We start from the raw sequence: 24,149 nt of genomic DNA on the forward strand, positions 1-24,149 counted from the left end.
TGTCCTGTTGGAAGGTGAACCGTTGCCACAGTCGGAGGTCTTGAGCGCTTCATCAAGGATCTCTCTGTACTTTGCTCCGTTCATCTTTCCCTCAAACCTGACTAGTCTCCCAGTCCCTGCCGCCGAAAAACATCCCCACAGCATGATGCTGCCACCACCATGCTTCACTGTAGGGATGGTGCCAGGTTTCCTCCAGATGTGAAGTTTGGCATTCAGTCCAAAGAGTTCGATCTTGGATTCATCAAACCAGAGAATCTTGTTTCTCATGGTCAGAGTCTTCAGGTGCCTTTTGGGGTGCCTTTTGGCAAACTCTAAGTGGGCTGACATGTGCCTTTTACTGAGAAGTCTGGCCACACTACCATAAAGGCCTGATTGGTGGAGTGCTGCAGAGATGGTTGTCGGAGCTCTGCAGACAATACCTTCGACCTCATGGCTTAGCTTTTGCTCTGACATTCACTGTCAACTGTGGGACCTTATATAGACTGGTGTGTGCCTTTACAAATCATGTCCAATCAATTGAATTTACCACGGTGGACCCCAATCAAGTTGTAGAAACATCTCAAAGATGATCAATGGAAACAGGATACACCTGAGCTCAATTTCGAGTCTCATTTTAAAGGGCCTGAATACTTTTTTTTTTTTWATATAAATTAGCAAACATTTCTAAAAACCTGGTTTTCGCTTTGTCATGAGGTAATGTGTGTGAATTGATAACAATCAATTTTAGAATAAGGCTGTAATGTAAACAAATGTGGAAAAAGGGGTCTGAATACTTCCCGAACGCACTGTAATTTAGTTCTGATATGGATGGAGGGACATGATTGCAACAGGTGTGACCATATAGCCCATATTTGTTCTTGTTTTTTTAATTTTTTTATTAAGAAATCTAGCAGACTCCAAGCCTGGTAAAAATAAAGTGATGAAAAAGACAGATTACTAATGACATGAAAAGTATATGCGCTCCCTTTGGTAGCACCATAATCAAATTGATTTTGATCGCACCATTTATCAAAAGCAAACTTTGCTAACAGCTTGAAGGTAAACCCTGATGGCTCTTGGGAGAGAAAAACTTTGAGAGCCAGGCCTGAACAAAGCCAACTTCTAGACAACCCAGTCATGGAATTACAAAAACAAGAGTACACCAAACATTAAAAAACACAAAATAAGATACGAAATCATTCAAAAACACCCCATCCCATCTCTCCTCCAAGACACTACTCTGCTGAGTCTGAGTATACTAGAGGGAATGGTGGGGCTCAACTATTTAGAGCCTGTCATAGGGGTGGGAGGGAGGGGGGCTAGTGAAAGTTATCTGTAGCCCAACCTGCCTTGTCCTAACAAGCCCTGTTCTCTGGCAAGCCGTCTGCTTCTCCTTCAGCCAACACGATCACTCCCCGTCATCGGACAGGGGAAATTATTTGTCTGTGGAGACTGACAGCCTGGAATCTATAGAGCAGCTGATGATATTGAACATGACACTACGAGCCGCTGACAAATTTGGTATGCAGTGAAGACGTATTAGAATTGAGCAAAAGAGAGCCCGACATGGCATCCTGCACAATGAGACTCAATATAAGTGAGGTAGACTTTGAGTAGCATTATGTGCGTGCATATTGTCTGATTTCAAGTTATATATTTGAATGAAACACGTGTATGAAGGATATTCTCATCTGTTGAGAGGCTTGAAAGTTGAGTATTTTAAAGTCGTTTCTTGTGCTAAGTTGATTTACTGCAAATGGTAGAAATTATGAAAAGTAGTCCATTTGAATTATATAACCCAATGGATGGTGTAGGAATAGCGTTAAAGTTAAGCACGAGTAAGACTAAAGTGAATGTTCTGGATTTACAATTTACTTACGCATTTATCCTAATGGAAATAGTTTGCCAGCTATTCGTCATGAAGGGACGCTATTGACTTAGCCAAAACATGCTACAATAAATCAAACTTTAGAATTATAGATGGAAAATGGTAAGTAGGGCTCTGTGTTACATTGACCCATGCAGAAAATCTTAAGTATGAAAATGTTTGGTGAACCTAAATATGAAGTAAAAAATATTAGCCTAATAAAAAAAGGTTGTTAGCCTACATCTTAAACATGTTCTGAAGCTGGTGGGCTGTTCCAACTGCCACAAGGGACATGAGACTTTCAAGATGAAAGAAGAAGAGAGATGGAAGAGACAACCCACGCCTGTCAATTAAATATAAACCACTGGGGAGGAAAGGTGAGTCAGAATTATCAGAGCTCCACTCTGTAATTTATCAAACTATATCTATACAGTACGGGCTAAATCACGTCACACTAATTCCTTTCAAACTATGGAATATAATGGATTGATCGACAACTTGCATGTTAAACAACTACGATGATTCTTGTTAAAAGAGCTGCAATTGCGTCACTTGAAAACATTTGAAAGAGGTAGTTTTCCATTTTGATTTGCTGGACATTTGTTTTGCTATTGGACATGAGCCACAAGCATATTCTTCATTAGATTGCATGTGACCCAACTGCTGAATAAAATACTGTACATCCTGTAAACAAATACTTTTGAACAAGTCATGGGCAGGGACATTGTTCAAAATGATTTCCAGCTCAGAGCAGGTGCCTGATGATGTTCACAGATCATTTGTAACACGACTCTTCGTCTTGGAGATACAGCGCCTTTGGAAAGTATTCCGACCCCCTTGACTTTTTCCACATTTTGTTACGTTACAGCCTTATACTAAAATGTATAAAATAGTTTATCCCCCCCTCATCAATCTACACACAATACCCCATAATGAAAAAGCAACAGCGGGTTTAGAAAATGTTGTAATATATTTTAAAAACTATGTTTAACCTTAAATATCACATTTACATAAGTATTCAGACCCTTTACTCAGTACTTTGTTGAAGGACCTTGGCAGTGATTACAGCCTCGAGTCTTCTTGGGTCTGACGCTACAAGCTTGGCACACCTGTAATTGGGGGGTTTCTCTCAAGCTCTGCCAGGCTGGATGGGGTGTGTCGCTGCACAGCTATTTTCAGGTCTCTCCAGAGATGTTAGAACGGGTTCAAATCCGGGTTCTGGCAGGGCCACTCAAGGACATTGAGACTTGTCCCAAAGCCACTCCTGCGTTGTCTTGTCTGTGTGCTTAGGGTCGTTGTTCTGTCGGAAGTTGAACCTTCATCAAGGATCTCTCTGTACTTTGCTCTGTTCACCTTTCCCTCGATCCTGACTAGTCTCCCAGTCCATGCCGCTGAAAAACATCCCCACAGCATGATACTGCCACCACCATGCTTCACCGTAGGGATGGTGCCAGGTTTCCTCCAGACGCGACGCTTGGCATTCAGGCCAAATAGTTAATCAGATCAGAGAATCTTGTTTCTCATGTTCTGAGAGTCCTTAGGTGCCTTTTGGCAAACTAAGCGGACTGTCATGTGTCTTTTACTGAGGACTGGCTTCCGTCTGGCAACTCTACCATAAAGGCCTGATTGTTGGAGTGTTGCAGAGATGTGTCCTTCTGGAAGGTTCTCCCATCTCCACAGAGGAACTCTGAACCTCAGTCAGTGTGACCATTGGGTTCTTGGTCACCTCCCTGACCAAGGCCCTTCTCCCCCAATTGCTTAGTTTTGCTGGGCAGCCAGCTCTAGGAAGAGTCTTGGTGGTTCCAAACTTCTCCATTTAAGAATGATGGAGGCCACAGTGTTCTTGGGAACCTTTAAAATGCTGCCCAATTGTTTTTGTACCCTTTCCCAGATTTGTGCCTCGACACAATCCTGTCTCGGAGCTGTACAGACAATTCCTTCGACCTCATGGCTTGGTTTTTGCTCCAACATGCAATGTCAACTGTGGGACCTTATATAGACTGGTGTGTGCAATTCCAAATCATGTCCAATAAATTGAATTTACCGCAGGTGGACTCCAATCAAGTTGTAGAAAAACCTCAAGGGTGATCCATGGAAACAGGATGCACCTGAGCTCAGTTTCGAGTCTCAAAGCAAAGGGTCTGAATACTTAATTAAATAAGGTAATTCTGTTTTTTATTTTTTCATAATATTAGCAAAAATTTGTAAAAACCTGTTTTCATTGTGTCATACTGTGTTGTGTGTAGATTGACTTATTTAATCAATTTTAGAATAAGGCTGTAATGTAACAACATGTGGAAAAAGGGGACTGAATACTTTCCAAATGCACTGTAGAACAGCACGGACTATGTGAACTCTGTACCCCCATCTCAGTATATTAGGATCAAATCTCATTAGGTATAGCTGGATACTGCTACTTTTGCATGAATGGTGGGGGGCTCAGTCAGAAGAAATAGCTTACAGGCAGGTAAATATAGTGGACATTTTCACTGTACTGATCGTTGACACAATGTGTCTGATACTAATAGTAATTAAGTCACTACAGAATGCATAGAGTTTAACACAGTGCTGTGTGGCTTTAAAAAAATGGAGGTTGTTTGTATACATTTCCCAATGCATTGAATGTATATCATCTTAATTGGATTTTGAGAAGGGTTGACCTAATTTAACGGGAATGCATTCCAGAGATGAGAATACATGATTCCCATCCAAGTCTGCATGCCATCATAACTGCAACCATAGCTTCATACCTTAGCAAAAGATCACGTGTTCGTGCAAGGCTGTGCAATGGAATAAGTGCAGCAATAACATATCAGCAATCCCAATTATACCTATAGCGTGTGAAGTCGGTGCAAAAGCCAATCGATGTTTTGGTCAACCAAAGCACTAGCTCTCGYCTTACTTCCTGGCTGCATGGTGAGAATGCTGAGAATTCAGATGCTTTATTATTCAACATAACTTTGAGATTTTATTTGTTTTGATTTATTAAAACATTGAGAATGCTTACTCAAAATGCCAACTCAACTGCCTCTTACTTTTGGCCATAGAAATCAAAAAACCTCCAAAACCTCCAAAACCCCGTAACTAGAGAGGTGCATTAAAACTGATTAAGGCACTTATTAGTTATTCTTTTGATTACATAAAGATAAGGCATAGCTGTGACCGTGGTCCTAAATATTGTATATTAATATAATCTAGCCTACAGTAGATTAGATTAAAGCAGTAATAGACAGTAGGGTGAGTATGAGTTACCTGACGTGATGCGGAGGCTAGGTATGAGGCTTTAGCAGATAATCTACCATTTCTGAGAGCTCAAGTAAGCACCACAAACACATGGGAGAAATACCCTGCGGGAGCATGACTGATTAATCATATTGATCAGGGTATAGATATGACATCTTCTTAATTAAATTCATAACCCAGTGGCATTCATTATTGATGCCTGGGTGAGGGGCTGATCATTTTAACAGGTTGATTTCCATTGTGGCTATATTGTCTTCCATTGTGTTAGTGCCCACTTCAAAACCAGGAGCCCCAAGAATTGTGGACTTATTTACAGTACGCGCCAATGCAAAATATTGTCTAGAGTAATTCTATGACCTCTACAAACAGATTCTTTTTCTTCTATATTTGCAAAGATGGCTTGCCGTTAGAAATCAATAGGAACACTGGCTGGCTGGCTAAATAAAAGCCTGGGAGTGATTTCTCAATGAGCCGCTGGATGTCAGTCAGTCACTCGGCACAGGAGTCAAAAAGCTAATCAGAGTAGTTGATGCCCTGCGTCGGACACACACACACACACACACACACACACACACACACACACACACACACACACACACACACACACACACACACACACACACACACACACACACACACACACACAGGGGGATGAAGGGAGAGGGGAGAGAGACGGACATCAAACACACGGAGCACCAGGGCCTGTGTTGCCTTGCATAGCTTCAGTTCATCACTTAATATTTGCATTCCGGTATGCCTTTACTACCGGGGCAAACTGCAGGTGGCAGTTTGGTTTTCTCAATTCACTTCAGACAAAAGATGACATTAACAAACCACATTTCTATGATGGAGAGAAACGAGATGAATAATTGTTTTGTACAGAAGAAAATTGTTTGTGTTTATACCATAGTATTGTTGAATACTTGATTCTGATTGGTTAGAAGGGCATTCTAGAGAAGGCATTATTTCCACATTTTCGAAAACACGGAAGCCAAAACGTGGAAACTATGGATATATCTTCCTCCGTGCTCCAGCTTTCTCATAATTCATATGCGTGCCCCTAGAAATCCATGCATTAGCATGTTTCTGTTAGCAGATACAACCTGAAAGAAATACACCATATTACTGGCCTGCTAATGTGCATGGACCTTGTAGGCTAAACTGCCGAGAAAAAACACATTACTGGTCCAAATGGCTGCCCAATCAGGCAGGCTAGATGCAGTTGTGTATGTTTCATGATTAACGACTTATGGTGTAATTGTAACAACATACAGGAACTCAAGTCCTTTTGTTCACCTGACCTAGAATTCCTCACAATCAAACGCCGACCGTATTATCTCCCAAGAGAATTCTCTTCGGTTATTATCACAGCCGTGTACATCTCCCCTCAAGCAGATACCATGACAGCCTTCAAGGAACTTCACTGGAAATAGGCAAACTGGAAACCATATATCCTGAGGCTGCATTTATTATAGCTGGGGATTTTATCAAAGCAAATTTGAGAACAAGGCTACCTAAATTCTATCAGCATATTGACTATAGCACTCACGCTGGCAAAACACTGGATCACTGCTACTCTAAACTTCCGCAATGCATACAAGGCCCTCGCCCGCCCTCCTTTCAGGAAATCTGACCACGACTCTATTTTGCTCCTCCCTTCCTATAGGCAGAAACTCAAACAGGATGTACCCGTGACAAGGACTATTCAACGCTGGTCTGACCAATCGGAATCCACACTTCAAGATTGTTTTGATCACGCGGACTGGGATATGTTCCGGCTAGCCTCGATTTATACGATATCGATTTAAATGTGTTAACCCTCAAGGCTGCCGGCTCAGACCGCATCTCTAGCCGCATCCTCAGACCATGCGCAGACCAGCTGGCTGCTGTGTTCACGGACATATTCACTCTCTCCCTATCCCAGTCTGCTGTCCCCACATGCTTCAAGATGGCCACCATTGTTCCTGTACCCAAGAAGGCAAAGGTAACTGAACTAAATGACTATCGCCCCATAGCACTCACTTCTGTCATCAAGTGCTTTGAGAGACTAGTCAAGGATCATATCGCCTCCACCTTACCTGACACACTAGACCCACTTCAATTTGTAAACCGCCCCAATAGGTCCACAGACGATGCAATCACCATCACACTAAACACTACCCTATTCCATCTGGACAAGAGGAATAACCTACGTAAGAATGCTGTTCATTGACTACAGCTCAGTAACCATAGTACCCTCCAATCATTAAGCTTGAGGCCCTGGGTCTCAACTGCGCCCTGTGCAAATGGGTCCTGGACTTCCTGACGGGCCGCCCCCAGGTGGTGAAGGTAGGAAATAACATCTCCACTTCGCTGATCCTCAACACTGGGGCCCCACAAGGGTGCGTGCTCAGCCCGCTCCTGTACTCCCTGTTCACCCATGACAGTGTGGCCATGCACGCCTCCAACTCAATTATCAAGTTTGCAGACGACAACAGTAGTAGGCTTCATTACCAACAACAACGAGACAGCCTACAGGGAGGAGGTGAGGGCACTCAGTGTGGTGTCAGAAAAGTAACCGCTCACTTAACGTCAACAAAACAAAATGATTGTGGACTTCAGAAAACAGCAGAGGGAGCACCCCCCCCCCATCCACATCGTTGGGACAGCAGTGGATAAGGTGGAAGGTTTTAAGTTCCTCGACGTACACATCACGGACGAACTGAAATGGTCCACCCACACATACAGTGTGGTGAAGAAGGCGCAACAGCAGTCTTCAGCCTCGGGAGGCTGAAGSAATGTGGCTTGTCAGCTGAAATCCTCACAAACTTTTACAGATGCACAATTGAAAGCATCCTGTCGGGCTATATCACCGCCTGGTACGGCAACTGCACCTCCCACAACAGCAGGAATAGACTGAAGAGTTTCAGAAGAAAGGTCTTTGTTTCTGCCCATTTTGAGCCTGTAATCGAACCCACAAATGCTGATGCTCCAGATACTCAACTAGTCTAAAGAAGGCCGTTTTAAAGCTTCTTTAAATCAGTACAAGTTTTCTGCTGCGCTAACATAATTGCAAAAGGGTTTTCTAATGATCAACTAGCCTTTTAAAATGATAAACTTGGATTAGCTAACAACGTGCCATTGGAACAAAGGAGTGATGGTTGCTGATAAATGGGCCTCTGTACGCCTATGTAGATATGCCATAAAATATATTTTTGTATTATTATTTTTTAATCAGCTGTTTCCAGCTACAATAGTCATTTACAACATTAACACTGCATCCTGGAGTCGCCTCTTCGCTGTTGACGTTGAGACTGGTGTTTTGCGGGTACTATTTAAATAAAATTGGCGCCCATTGCATATCCCATTGTGAAATAATGTTTTTTACCATATTGATTAATGTAAATACCAGTTCACTGGTCATGCTTATCGGTCTATAGGGTKATTTGCATAATTTAATGGAATTAAATTGGCTCGTGTGTTCAGTATATTCGTTATGCTTCTTATTTATCCCACCTATAGCATACAGATACAGAGCCTTTGAGTGGAAAATCGATCAGACAGCGCAAGAGCTGCAGTGTCTTGTGGTGCTTTCAAGACAACTGGGAACTCTGGAAAATATATGAGGTCAAATCATGATCTTTAGGTTGGAAAATCGGAGCTATAGAAAGAGGCCAGAATTGGAATTCCAAGTTGAATGACCGTTCAAAACTATTTTTCCCGTCTGAGTTGGATATTTCCGAGTTCCCAGTTGTTTTGAACGCCGCATCAAATGCAACGAAAGGCAGGCTTCATCAGTGCGTCAGATACCACTATGCAATGAGTTGGTGATAGTTTGAAATCTCTATACATACGCATATTAGATCTCCTCTTTCTAAATTTCGAATGGATATTTTCATTTCTGTCACATGAAACCGCTCGCATGTGCTGTGCCCGTTTGACAATGGTGTTTTCATGCTAATTGGATTATAGAACAAATATTTGTGTAGCCTGCTGCCATGTGGGCATTGTTGTGCTTATAATGTGAAGAAATAATAGTTCATCAACATTTTAAGCGAAACGTTATGATCGGTTGCATCAGACTCATTGCTTTTTTTAATGTAGCCTACGACTGGTTGTATGAATTTGGGATCGATCGTCCCACAACTGTCCCAGAATATGCCATTTCTTTCTCGACAAACTGACCAATAGAATAGGTAGCCTAAACTTTTCTACAGTAGTAGGTTGACATAGGCCAGTGATCTTGCTGTTGGTTACTTGTCTTGTTGGCTGAGGAAAAGTAAATGAGGACAGTTATTCTAAGCTGTTCAAAGTGCACATCAGAATTCGGTAAGGACAGCACATCGTTGCATACTCGACTTGCATGTTCTGTTAATTACCATATTGTAAATGTGATTTCTATCATTCTGAACACCGTGGGTGGATGCCCTAGTCAGGTTATGCACCCACTGCATATGGGTCAGGTACATTTCTCAAATGTCTGGTAAATTAAAGAGTTGCCGATCAAATGTCCGGCGCCACATTTACCAAAACAGGCTGACTACACCGCTCGTGTCGCGTGCACGAGCGTAGCAAAATAAATTTAGAAATCTATATTATTCAATTATTGCGCCAACGAGCGTCTGCGTTGCCAAGGGCTAAAATAGAAGTCAGTTCTATTTGTGACGCAGATAGGCTGCAAGTTCTGCCTCTCCCATCTCCTCATTGGATTATAGAAGCAGGTACCCATGTGCCATCTCCTCATTGGTTATACCCACGTGGGTGACTGAAAGACGAACGATGTCAGTGGCGGTAATGCACCTAATTTATGAAAGTTGCCAATCGCAATATTCTTCAAGAGAAAAAAAAACCTGGAAGGAGGAGAGATGACTAGAAATGATTCGGTTGACCGTTTTATGTGTGGAATAATTGGCGGAGTAGAGGACCTTGTGCATTTCAGGTAAAATAACAACTCAATGTTTATATCCCAGGACAAATTAGCTAGCAACAGCAAGCTAGCTAAATAGGACAAATTAGCTAGCAAGTGCAAGCTAACTAGCTAAATCGAAATAAATGTTTAATGCTTTTTGACCTGTCCCCAAATTAATATAATTGGTTCAGAGTTTGTTTAGATATAATAACCTGAGTGTCGTCATCACGTTTGGTGTGGGGGGACAAAATACAATTATGCATGATGGCGCGCGGCCGGGTTGGGTTCCGTGTAACGGAAACCTTAGCACACACGATCTGGTGCGTCACAGGCCTGCAACCCGTCAAATCAGGCTCCCTTGTTCGATTGGCTTGTCAACCGTCAGCTCATCCAATAGGGTCCTCACAGAGCTACAGCAGCCATCAAACGCCACCAGCCCTTGGATCTGTCATGTCACCATTCGCATTTTACAAGCCTGATTGCTTCAAATCCTGTCAGTGCAAATTCAAACGGAGCAGAAAAAAAGATTTTTGGTACACTGCGTCATTGAAATGTTGCTCGACAATGTCAGAATGGTGTTGTTCAAGGTAAGAATGACAGGCAGAACTGTTTGAAGGAAATTAAGCAATGGCAGGACTCACGAGCATCAAGGACTGATATGGGGGTTCATATCTTCAATTTCAAACAGTACATTTATAGTTTCCAACGAGGCTATACATTTGGGTGAGGTTTTTTTCTCACCTGAGAAGCCTCCTTTCACTGCCAAAAATAAAATTAAACCATCTAGTGTTTAGCAAAATAACAATGTCAAATACAGGTAGCCTAGTCAAATAATTAACATTCAAATCACATTAACCGTTACTCTCTCATGGGAAACCTTCACTCTTGTGCCGACATTTAGAAACGAGACATGACAATTTGAAAAATAAGCCACGGGAATTTTTTTGGAGCGGGAATGAAGATGACTGTCGAGTAGTAAAGACATGTATAAAAGCGGCAGAAACAATTAATAAGAAGGAGTTAGAAGCGTCTTTTATGGTGTGCTACCGAGTGGCTAGAACAGGCAAGCCCCAAACTATTGTGGGGAGGACTTCATTCTTCCTGCTGCCGCGGATATGACTGGGACAATGCTGGGGGAAAAGGCCCCAAAAAATATATAGACAATGCCTTTATCAAACAACACTGTTTCACGACGCATCAGTGACATGGCAGGAGATGTTTTGAAACAATTACTGCTTCGCGTACAAGCCAGTGAATMATATGCCTTACAGCTGGATGAGTCAGACGTGGCGGGACTGGCACAGCTCCTGGTATATGTCCATTACGTTTATGGGAAGACATCCTCTTCCACAAACCACTGGAAACCAGGACTGGAGAGCTTTGTAACATCAAATAGACTTTGGTGGTCAAGATGTGTTGGTATCTCTACTGATGGCGCAAAAGCCATAACAGGGAGAGAGTGGTAAAAAGTTGCTCRCGCGCCACTTGTGGACACTGCAGCATCTACCCAGAGGCTCTTGCTGCCAAGGGAATGCCTGATAGCTTGAAAAAAGTTGACACTACAGTGAAACTTTTTAAATTTGTTAAAGCAAGGCCCCTGAACTCTCGTGTATTCTCTGCATTATGCAATGATAATGGGCAGCGACCATGTAACGCTTTTACAACATACAGAAGTGCGCTGGTTATCAAGGGGCAAAGTATTGACACGTTTTTTTTATTTTTATTGAGTGACGAGCTTAAAGTTCTTTACTGACCATCATTTTCACTTGTCTGACCGCTTGCATGATGACGAGTTTCTCACGCGACTGGCCTATCTGGGTGATGTTTTTTGAATGATCTGAATCTAGGATTACAGGGACTCTCCTCCACTATATTCAATGTGCAGGACAAAATTGAGGCTATGATTAAGAAGTTGGAGCTCTTCTCTGTCTGGATTAACAAGGACAACACACAGGTCTTTCCATCATTGTATGCATTGTGTGCAAATGAACAAGCTTATGGAAAATGTCAAATGTGATATAGCGAAGCACCTGAGTGAGCTGGGTGCACAAATACACAGGTACCTTCCCCAAACTGACGACAGAAACAACTGGATTCGTTATCCCTTTCATGMCCTGCATCCAGTCCACTTACCGATATCTGAACAAGAGAGCCTCATTGAAATTGCAACAAGCGGTTCTGTGAAAATTGAATTTAAATCAGAAGCCGTTGACACATTTCTGGATTGGGCTACGCTCGGAGTATCCTGCCTTGGCAAATCGCGCTGATGCCCTTTGCAACCACGTACCTATGTGAGAGTGGATTCTCGGTCCTCACTAGGATGAAAATGAAATACACGCTGTGTGTGGAATACTGTGTGTGGAAAATGATTGAAGACTGAGACTCTCTCCAATACGACCCAARATTGCAGAGTTATGTGCATCCTTTCAAGCACACCCTTGTCATTAACCTGTGGTGAGTTATTCTCAATTATTTATGAACAAATAAGGTTTTCTATGTAAGATGGCTAAATAAAAGAGCAAAATGATTGATTGTTATATTATTGTTTGTGCCCTGGTCCTATAAGAGCTCTGTCGCTTACCACAAGCCGGGTTGTGACAAAGACTCACACTCATTCTCATGTTTAATAAATGTATCGTATAGTGTGTGTGGCAGGCTTAGAATTCTGGCAAAAAAAATAACATTTGAGAGTGCGCTGACCCTGGTGCTAGAGGGGGTACGCAGCTGGAGGTTGAATGTTTGAAGGGGTACGGGACTATAAAAAGTTTGGATAAAAGGTGGGAATAAAGGTGGGAAGATATGGAGGCTAATGCTACAACCTCACGACACGTTCCCTTCTGGTAATATTTGTTATCATTTTTACCCTGGCCTGTGGAGGAGAGAAATGTGCTATACATGGAATCTGTGCTACCCAAGCAGTGTGAATCCTTCGACTGTGGTGTGTTTCACAATGCCAGGTCTAAATAGTGTGGTTCTACCTGTGACTACCATTACACTCCAAAAGAGATTGTACTGTACATAGGCATTCCATTTGGAGAGTCCTTGCCTTGATTCACATTTAAAATTCGATCATGGTCTGTTTAATGGTTTCAACAGGGGCCTTAAGATGCTTTATATAAATGAGGTAAAAGGAGGAGATATCATTCACTTTAGAGGCCCAATACAAGATTATTATTCTTCGTTTTAAATTGGATAAAACCATTTTATCAATTCATATGATAGTGCAACAGTAAATAAGAAAGGTTTTAGCAATTATCTTTAAAGTCCCAGTGTGGTCAAAATTCCAATTTCCTGTGTTTTGTGTCATATTTGTACTACAGCTGATGAAACTAGCACTTTAAGTGTGAAACAATTTGATCAGTATTATTTCCTGACTGTATTCTTAACCAATAACAATCAACACTGGATCTTCTAAAATCAGCAGGTTTTGCTATTAACAGCTAGCTTTCAGGTTACATGTCTCTCCTATTAGGCCCTTCCAAATAGGTTCCTAACTCAGACCACTCCCAGACAGTCCTAACTAAATTCTTGCTTGACAAATAGATTTTTGCTATTTTAAATTTAAAACTATAACAGTTAGGAACCCAGATATTATTTGATAGTGAGATTTAAAAAAATGGCTGCATTGGGCCTTTAACTAATACAATGGGATAGAGTGATTGGCAAATCTTCTGCATGTCAAAAACTGCATATCTTGTTTTGTGTATCTTCATGCAATTAGAGAGAATTGCGTTCCTATTTTGGGACTTGAGCCACGAAACATTAAGGGTTGTTAGCAAGTTAAATGAGTAACAAATAAAATTATACTTAAGACCCAAATAAAATTATACTTAAGATCCAATGGGGATTCACGTCTGCGAGGTACCCTTTCATCAATATTCATGTTTTTTCCTCTAACACTGCTTGCGTGGACTAACACAATTTAGCTTCAATATTCCGACTGGACGATAAGTCTGCATGCAAATGACCTGTAAACTAGGCTACCACCTCCCACTTCAGTTCCAGTAAACACAAATCCCAACGCTAAGGGTAATGTAGCACATAAAACACTATTGCAAGACAGTTCAAATGACGCTCTGAGACAAAGGCCTAATGTTATTTTTTAAATCGAAACAGAGTATCAAATATGTTTGCTAAAACTAARTGAGGTTTTTAATTAAGATTGCACTGGTATAAAAATGTCCTCTCCTGAAGAATTCCTAAAAAATAAAATAAAAACATTGGTAGGCCCGTAGGTATCCATTTAGAATACAGATAAATCACATCGCTAGAGTGCACGCCAGAACTTCGTTAGATTAGATGTCTATCAATAAGAATGTTGTGAATAATAAAAATGACGGGTGGAAGACAACATAAAATATGCATTTGTAAGCCCACAATCATTCGCAAACTTCAGATTGCATTGTGCTCTTCCACCTCAACAGCTTGAGGCATGGAAATATTATTTTTTATCCATTATATTCTCATTGGAAGGAAATGTACCATTAAGAGTTTCTTTGTGTTCCTACAATAAAAACAAAGTATAAAAAAWMWATTTAAAAAAGCTTTGTGCTACATACACAAGCCCAAATTTCATARAGACAGCCTCAGAGGCAGTTCACAATAATTCCCCTTTGGACAAGCATAGTAAGGATGCGCGGAAAAAGCCCACCTTGACTGTCTGGTCCAGGGATGCAGTAGCTACTCGAGCCTGGGGTCCCATCAGGCCACAGTGGATGTCGGTTATGGGGAGAGAGTGACGGGACAGGACATGACGAGGCTCAGGGGTGTGTGACGGGTCCAGCTGCACCACACTGTAACACAGAGGGAGGGTTTAGTCATTTATATAAACTCAGCAAAAAAATAAACGTCCTCTCACTTTCAACTGCATTTATTTTCAAACTTAACATGTGTAAATATTTGTATGAACATAAGATTCAACAACTGAGACAAACTGAACAAGTTCCACAGACACGTCACTAACAGAAATGGAGTAATGTGTCCCTGAACAAAGGGGGGGTCAAAATCAAAAGTAACAGTCAGTATCTCCTCCTCATGGACTGCACCAGATTTGCCAGTTCTTGCTGTGAGATGTTACCCCACTCTTCCACCAAGACACCTGCAAGTTCCCGAACATTTCTGGGGAGGATAGGCCCTAGCCCTCACCCTCCGATTCAACAGGTCCCAGACGTGCTCAATTGGATTGCGATCCGGGCTCTTCGCTGGCCATGGCAGAACACTGACATTCCTGTCTAGCAGGAAACCACGCACAGAATGAGCAGTACGGCTGGTGGCATTGTCATGCTGGAGGGTCATGTCAGGATGAGCCTGCAGGAAGGGTACCACATGAGGGAGGATGTCGTCTTCCCTGTTAACGGACACCGTTGAGATTGCCTGCAATGACAACAAGCTCAGTCCGATGATGCTGTGACACACCGCCCTAGACCATGATGGACCCTCCACCCCGCTCCAGAGTACAGGCCTCGGTGTAATGCTCATTCCTTCGACGTTAAACGCAAATCCGACCTTSACCCCTGGTGAGACAAAACCCRGACTCGTCAGTGAAGAGCACTTTTTGCCAGTCCTGTCTGGTRCAGCGACGGTGGGTTTGTGCACATAGGCGACGTGAGGTGAGGACCTGCCTTACAACAGGCCTACAAGCCCTCAGTCCAGCCTCTCTCAGCCTATTGCGGACAGTCTGAGCACTGATGGAGGGATTGTGCGTTCNTACTCGAATCCGACCATCACCCCTGGTGAGACAAAACCGGGACTCGTCAGTGAAGAGCATTTTTTGCCAGTCCTGTCTGGTCCAGCGACGGTGGGTTTATGCCCATGGGCGACGTTGTTGCCAGTGATGTCTGGTGAGGACCTGCCTTACAACAGGCCTATCAGCCCTCAATTCAGCCTCTCTCAGCCTATTGCGGACAGTCTGAGCACTGATGGAGGGATTGTGCGTTCCTGGTGTAACTCGGGCAGTAGTTGTTGCCATCCTGTACCTGTCCCGCAGGTGTGATGTTCGGATGTACCGATCCTGTGCAGCTGTTGTTACACGTAGTCTGCCACTGCGAGGATGATCAGTTGTCCGTCCTGTCTCCCTGTAGCGCTGTCTTAGGCGTCGCACAGTACGGACATTGCAATTTATTGCCCTGGCCACAACTGCAGTCCTCATGCTTCCTTGCAGCATGCCTAAGGCACGTTCACGCAGATGAGCAGGGACCCTGGGCATCTTTCTTTTGGTGTTTTTCAGTCAGTAGAAAGGCCTCTTTAGTGTRCTAAGTTTTCATAACTGGGACCTTAATTGCCTACCGTCTGTAAGCTGTTAGTGTCTTAATGACCGTTCCACAGGTGCATGTTCATTAATTGTTTATGGTTCATTGAACAAGCATGGGAAACAGTGTTTAAACCCTTTACAATGAAGATCTGTGAAGTTACTTGGATTTTTACAAATTATCTTTGAAAGACAGGGTCCTGAAAAAGGGACGTTTCTTTTTTTTGCTGAGTTGARATCCGCATAAAGAAATGGTGGAATTTCATGTTAAGCAATGAATGTGACTAGCATTGATCTCAAACTAACCTCAAAACACCAATACAGAACCATGACAAGAATGTTCAAATCTTTCTACCTCAACCATTTGAAAGTAAACCAAAAACATATGTATTCCCTTCACAGTTTGACCATTTAAAAACTTCAAATCTCACAATTATTTTTTGTGAGATTATTAGTGGGAAAAACAAATATTTTGCTGTATTCTTATAGCCAAGGAATTTGGACCAAAAATGCAATTTTCTGAGTATATACTGTAGCTCTGAACATCACTGGTTCTGGCTCAGTCGAGACAACTTGCCAGAGCAGGACAGGAGAGAAGGAGGCCTATAGGTGGATAAACAGAGCAAGAGAGCGAGAGGGAAAGAGGGGGAGGATAGAAAGCCTGATTATCTGAGCGGGACCCAGGACCCATTCTGTCAGCTCGGCAGCAAGAGGTGCTCCTTGGCAGAATCTCAGGGAAAACCTGTCGGCAGCAACATCTGTGACAAACATAACCCGTACAGGCACACACCACAGCATAGGCTACTGCGTGTGCACACAAAAAGGGAGGAGAAGAAGCAGCCTGGGGGCATTTTGAGGAATATCAAACCACTAACAGAATTCCAGTTCCAATACTCCCTTTGAGGCAATTTCGGACCTATTCCAACGATGCTCAGGGTGTATCACGGAGATATTAGTGGGGACTTAAGCCACGTCCGCTCATTACATCCCTCTGGGATGGGGTCAAAGCAAACCACTTAATGTCGGTGTGTGGGCCCAACCCAGGCCATTCTTCACATGTGAAAGGTGCATTACCAGATGCAGGTCGGTGGCCATTTAAAAWTCCTCTCAGACCCGTAGCACTCTGTTCTTTATGCTACATTGAGTTTCACATTGTCCCCTCAAAAAGGCGAAGGTCAGAGAAAGTAGCTAACACTGGACTCGTATTCTTCAAACTGTAATTGGGAATTAAAGTCAGTCTGGCGAAGAGAGCGGATGTGTTTGTGGTATATAGTCGAAGCCTCAGTCATGTAAATAAACTGTTGGAGATTAATGATTGTTGGCACTATACACCAATACTTAAAGAACATGCTGACACATTGATGAAATGTAAAGAATTGACGTGGGAGTAGGGCTGGCACAATTACCGTATAACCAAGACCGTCATGAAAAGAAAATAACCGCCATAAACGTTTAAATAAAAAAATWAAAAAATTGGAACGAACAGCTGACTGAAGATGGGACGCCAGGCATTTGTGCGGTTGAGTCATGGACATGATAAAAAAAATATATGTTGCACCTTGCTGAAACAAGCAAAGAGTCTTGGGTTGCCTGGGCAACACACCGTACAATGCAGAAGCAGGACTCATAGAAATAGAGTGAATAGATTGGGCTTTCAACCTAACAGTGGCAATATATGCGGTAGAGGTCAATCGAACTCGACCAAAACAATGGAATTGAAGCATCTATTGTCACCAATGATTTCTGAATGCTAGCTATGCTAACCAGCGTACATGAACAGGAGTTAGCATTTAGCACTCACTTCTTATAAACGTGAGAAGGGACAACTTGTAAACATTATTAAGCAAAAATTTAAAAAAATTAAATAATAATAAGTCCAATTTGAGATATTTGGCTTTATTTTTATTTATTTTTTAATTTTTGGGAAATAATTTCACATTTTGTTAAACAAGTTACAGCTTTATTCACAAAATGGATTAATTTTTTTTTTGCCTCAATCTACACACAAAACCCCATAATGACAAAGTGAAAACTGGTTTTTAGAAATGCATGCAAACGTATAAAAATAAAAACCAGAAATACCTTATTTACATAAGTACTCAGACCCTACCCCAAATTGAGCTCAGGTGCATCCTGTTTCCATTGACATTCCTTGAGATGTTTCTACAACTTTGAGTCCCCCTGTGGTAAATTCCTATACACACACGTACGTACTGGGGTCAATGGTGTGAAATCTCTAGTTTATTTGATATTTATAGGCCTACTTTCTTACTTTAGTTTCGGTGCGTGCTCCGTCTCCCTGGTCTCCGCCCGCCTGCCCGTTGCTCGCCATTTCAGTTAACAGCTAGCTTTGAGTACGTATGTATGTATATACAGTGGCAAGAAAAAGTATGTGAACCCTTTGGAAATACCTGGATTTCTGCATAATTTGGTCAAAATTTTATCTGATCTTCATCTAAGTCACAACAATAGACAAACACAGTGTGCTTAAATTAATAACACACCAATGATTGTATTTTTCTTGTCTATATTGAATACATTTAAACATTCACAGCATATGTTGTAAAAAGTATGTGAACCCCTAGGCTAATGACTTCTCCAAAAGCTAATTGGAGTRCAATCGATGAGACGAGATTGGAGATGTTGGTTAGAGCTGCCCTGCCCTATAAAAAACCTCAATTTGAGTTTGCTATTCACAAGAAGCATTGCCTTATGTGAACCATGCTTCGAACAAACGAGATCTCAGAAGACCTAAGATAAAGAATTGTTGACTTGCATAAAGCTGGAAAGGGTTACAAAAGTATCTCTAAAAGCCTTGATGTTCATCAGTCCACAGTAAGACAAATTGAGAGTCGGGTGATTATAAATGGAGAAAGTTCAGCACTGTTACTACTCTCCCTAGGAGTGGCCGTCCTGCAAAGATGACTGCAAGAGCACAGCGCAGAATGCTCAATGAGGTTAAGAAGAATCCTAGAGTGTCAGCTAAAGACTTAGGCATCACTGGAACATGCTAACATCTCTGTTGACGACTCTACGATACGTAAAACACTGAACAAGAATGGTGTTCATGAGAGGACACCACGGAAGAAGCCACTGCTGCCCAAAAAAAAGCATTGCTGCATGTCTGAAGTTTACAAAAGTGCACCTGGATGTTCCACAGCGCTACTGGAAAAATATTCTGTGGACAGATGAAACTACAGTCGAGTTGTTTGGAAGGAACACACAACCCTATGTGTGAAGAAAAAAAAGGCACAGCACACCAACATCAAAACCTCATCCCAACTGTAAATTATGGTGGAGAAAGCATCACGGTCAGTGGCTGCTTTGCTGCCCCAGGGCCTGGAGCTTGCTATCCATCGACAGAAAAATGAATTCCCAAGTTTATCAAGACATTTTGCAGGAGAGTGTTAGACTATCTGTCCGCCAATTGAAGCGCAACAGAAGTTGGGTGATGCAACAGGACAACGACCCAAAACACAGAAGTAAATCAACAACAGAATGGCTTCAACAGAAGAAAATACATCTGCTGGAGTGGCCCAGTCAGAGTCCTGATCTCAACCCGATTGAGATGCTGTGGAATGACCTCAAGAGCGGATCACACCAGACATCCCAAGAATATTGCTGAACTGAAACAGTTTTGTAAATAGGAATGGTCAAAAAATCCTCCTGCCCGTTGGGCAGGTCTGATCCGCAACTACAGAAAACATTTGGTTGAGGTTATTGCTACCAAAGGAGGGTCAACCAGTTATTAAATCCAAGGGTTCACATACTTTGTCCACCCAGCACTGTGAATGTTAACACAGTGTGTTCAATAAAGACATGAAAACAATATCATTGTTTGTGTGTTATTAGTTTAAGCAGACTGTTTGTCTATTGTTGTGATCTAGATGAAGATCAGATGAACAATTTATGCAGAAATCCAGGTATTTCCAAAGGGTTCACATACTTTTTCTTTCCACTGTACACTACCGTTCAAAAATTTGGGGTCACTTAGAAATGTCCTTGTTTTTGAAAAAAAGCAAACTTTTGTCCATTAAAAGTGCAAATTGATCAGAAATACAGTGTCGACATTGTTAATGTTGTAAATGACTATTGTAGCTGGAAACGGATTATTTATTATGGAATATCTACATAGGCGCACAGCTGAAAACTTGTACTGATTAAAGAAGCAGTAAAACTGGCCTTCTTTAGACTAGTTGACTATCTGGAGTATCAGCATTTGTGGGGTCAATTACAGGCTCAAAATGGCCAGAAACYAAGAAATTTCTTCTGAAACGCATCAGTCTATTCTTGTTCTGAGAAATGAAGGCGAGAAATTGCCAAGAAACTGAAGATCTCGTACAACGCTGTGTACTACTCCCTTCACAGAACACGTCAAACTGGCTCTAACCAGAATAGAATGAGTGCGAGGCCCCGGTGCACAACTGAGCAAGAGGACAAGTACATTAGTGTCTAGTTTGAGAAACAGACACCTCACAAGTCCTCAACTTGGCAGCTTCATTAAATAGTACCAGCAAAACACCAGTCTTAACGTCAACAGTGACGAGGCGACTCCGGGATGCTGGCCTTCTAAACAGAGCTGCAAGGAAAAAGCCATATCTCAGACTTGCCAATAAAATAAAAAGATTTAGATGGGCAAAAGAACACAGACACTGGACAGAGGAACTCTGCCTAGAAGGCCAGCGTCCCAGAGTCACCTCTTCACTGTTGACGTTGAGACTGGTGTTTTGCGGGTCACTATTCTAGTGACATGATTCCATATGCGTTATTTCATTGTTGATGTCAGTCTCTTCGGAAAGTATTCAGACCCCTTGACCGTTTACACATTTTGTTACATTACAGCCTTATTCTAAAATTGATTAAATAAAACAAATTCCTCAGCAATCTACAAACAATACCCCATAATGACAAAGCAAAAACAGGTTAACTTTTTTAATTTTTTATTACAAAATAAAACCTGAAATAGCTTACTTACATAAGTATTCACTGTTCACTCATGACTGCATGGCCAGGCATGACTCCAACACCATCATCAAGTTTGCCGATGACACAACAGTGGTAGGCCTGATCACCAACAACGATGAGACAGCCTATAGGGAGGAGGTCAGAGACCTGGCCGTGTGGTGCCAGGATAACAACCTCTCCCTCAACGTGATCAAGACAAAAGGAGAGGATTGTGGACTACAGGAAAAGGAGGACCGAGCACGCCCCCATTCTCATCGACGGGGCTGRAGTGGAGCAGGTTGAGAGCTTCAAGTTAAGGTGTCCAAATCACCAACAAACTATCATGGTCCAAACACACCAAGACAGTCATGAACTGGGCACGACAAAGCCTATTCCCCATCAGGAGACTGAAAAGATTTGGCATGCGTCCTCAGATCCTCAAAAGGTTCTACAGCTGCACCATCGAGAGCATCCCGACTGGTTGCATCACTGCCTGGTATGGCAACTGCTCGGCCTCCGACCGCAAGGCACGACAGAGGGTAGTACGTARGGCCCAGTACATCACTGGGTCCAAGCTTCCCGCCATGCAGGACCACTATACCAGTGTCAGAGGAAGGCCCTAAAAATTGCGAAAGACTCCAGCCCCCCAAGTCAGACTGTTCTCTCTACCACACGGCAAGCAGTACCGGAGCGCCAAGTCTAGGTCCAAAAGGCTTCTTAACAGCTTCTACACCCAAGCTATAAGACTCCTGAACACCTAATCAAAAGGGTTACCCAAACCCCTCTTTTTACGCTTCTGCTACTCTGTTTATAATCTATGTATAGTCACTTTAACTCTACCTACATGTAACCTCAATGACCTCGACTAACTGGTGCCCCCACACATTGACTCTGTACTGGTACCCCCTGTATATAGACTCGCTACTGCTATTTTACTGCTGCTGTTTAAGTATGTTACTTTTATTTTAAATGTTTTACTTAAGAAAAACGTGTTAACCAACAATGCTTTAAGAAGTTAAGGGCTTGTAAGTAAGCATTTCACTGTACACCTGTTGTATTCGGCGCATGTCACAAATAACATTTGATTTGATTTATTCAGCCCCTTTGCTTTGAGACTCCAAATTTAACTCAGGTGCATCCTGTTTCCATTGATCATCCCTGAGATGTTTCTACAACGTGATTGGAGTCCACCTGTGCTAAATTCAATTGATTGGACATGATTTGGAAAGGCACACACACCTGCCTATATAACAAAGGTCCCACAGTTGACAGTGCATGTCAGCGCAAAAACCAAGCCATGAGGTTGAAGGAATTGTCCGTAGAGCTGAGAGCCAGGACTGTGTCGAGGCACAGATCTGGGGAACGTTACCAAAAAATGTCTGCAGCATTGAAGGTCCCCAAAAACACAGTGGCCTCCATCATTCTTAAATGGAAGATGTTTGGAACCACTCTTAGAGCTGGCAGCCCGGCCAAACTGAGCAATCGGGGGAGAAGGGCCTTGGTCAGGGAGGTGACCAGACGGAAGCCACATGACAGCCTGCTTGGAGTTAGCCAAAAGGCACCTTGTCTGTTGAAACCTGGCACTATCCTTACGGTGAACCATGGGTGGAAGCATCATACTGTGTTTTTTTMTMTMTTTTTTTACTCCCTTTATCTCCCGAATTTCATGGTATCCAATTGGTAGTTAGTCTTGTCCCGTCGCTGCAAGAGGCGAAGGTCYAGAGCCATGCGTCCTCAAACACGACCCCACCAAGCCGCACTGCTTCTTGACACAATGCCAGCTTAATCCGGAAGCCAGCCGCACCAATGTGTCAGAGGAAATACCGTACGCCTGGTGACCGTGTCAGCGTGCATGCGCCCGGCCCGCCACAGGAGTCGCTAGAGCGCGATGGGACAAGGACATCCCGGCGATGGGACAAGGACATCCCTACAGATCCTGGAATTGAACCAGGATCTGTAGTGACACAACTAGCACTGGAATGCAGTGCCTTGCACCACTCGGGAGATGCTTTTCAGCAGCAGGGACTGGGAGACTAGTCAGGATCGAGGCAAAGATGAACAGAGCAAAGTACAGAGAGATCCTTGATGAAAACCTGCTCCAAAGCTCTCAGACTGGGGCAAAGGTTCACCTTCCAACAGAACAACGATCCTAAGCACACAGCCAAGACAACGCAGGAGAGGCTTCGGGACAAGTCTCTGAATGTCCACGAGTGGCCCAGCCAGAGCCCGGACTTGAACCCGATCTAACATCTCTGGAGAGCTGAAAAAAGCTGTGCAGCAACGCTCCCCATCCAACCTGACAGAGCTTGAGAGGATCTGCAGAGAAGAATGGGAGAAAATCCCCAAATACAGGTGTGCCATGAAGACTCGATGCTGTAATCACTGCTAAAAAGGTGCTTCAATAAAGTACTGAGTAAAGGGTCTGAAAACGTATGTATATGTGATATTTCAGTTTTTATTATCAAGTGTTTCTAAAAACCTGTTTTTGCTTTGTCATTATGGGATATTGTGGGGTTATATTTGAAAAAAACGACATCTAGGAGATTATGAGAAAGTTGCTTTGGCAGCAGCTAATGGGCATCCATAATAAATACAAATACATACTTCAGAATACACAAGATCAAGCACACAAAATAAAAAGTGTTATTTCATTTTGAAAGTCATCTTTAAATTTGCAAGCTATAACTGAATTATTGATGACTAGAACTGGAAACATCAGATGGCTTCCACAACATGTGAACAATATCAGACAAAAAATAAATAATTGACAGACTTAACTAGAACTGGCAGATGTTTTGGTAAGTTGTCAGGTGTAAACACATGACGTTTCCAATTTTCCCTAAACCTTTCCAAAGTGGCATGTGTCGGTAAATTGGAGCGGCATGCAGCCTATTGGTTAGAGCGTTGGGCCAGTAACCGACAGGTTGCCAGATCGAATACCGAGCTGACAAGGTAAAAATCTGTCGTTCTGCCCCTGAACA

General features: G+C 42.6%; 1 protein-coding gene across 1 annotated transcript in view; it reads right to left on the reverse strand.

Annotated features, from left to right (window-relative positions):
• The window catches only part of LOC111975549 (WD repeat-containing protein 18), a 90,820-nt gene that overhangs the window by 56,724 nt on the left and 9,947 nt on the right, over positions 1-24,149 (reverse strand). Inside the window, exon 4 of the mRNA XM_024003884.2 lies at positions 14,629-14,770. Within this exon, the coding sequence (XP_023859652.1) occupies positions 14,629-14,770 (142 nt within the window). The remainder of the gene's footprint in view (positions 1-14,628; positions 14,771-24,149) is intronic.

This window comes from Salvelinus sp. IW2-2015, linkage group LG16 (assembly GCF_002910315.2).
Source record: "Salvelinus sp. IW2-2015 linkage group LG16, ASM291031v2, whole genome shotgun sequence".
NCBI lineage: Eukaryota > Metazoa > Chordata > Actinopteri > Salmoniformes > Salmonidae > Salvelinus > Salvelinus sp. IW2-2015.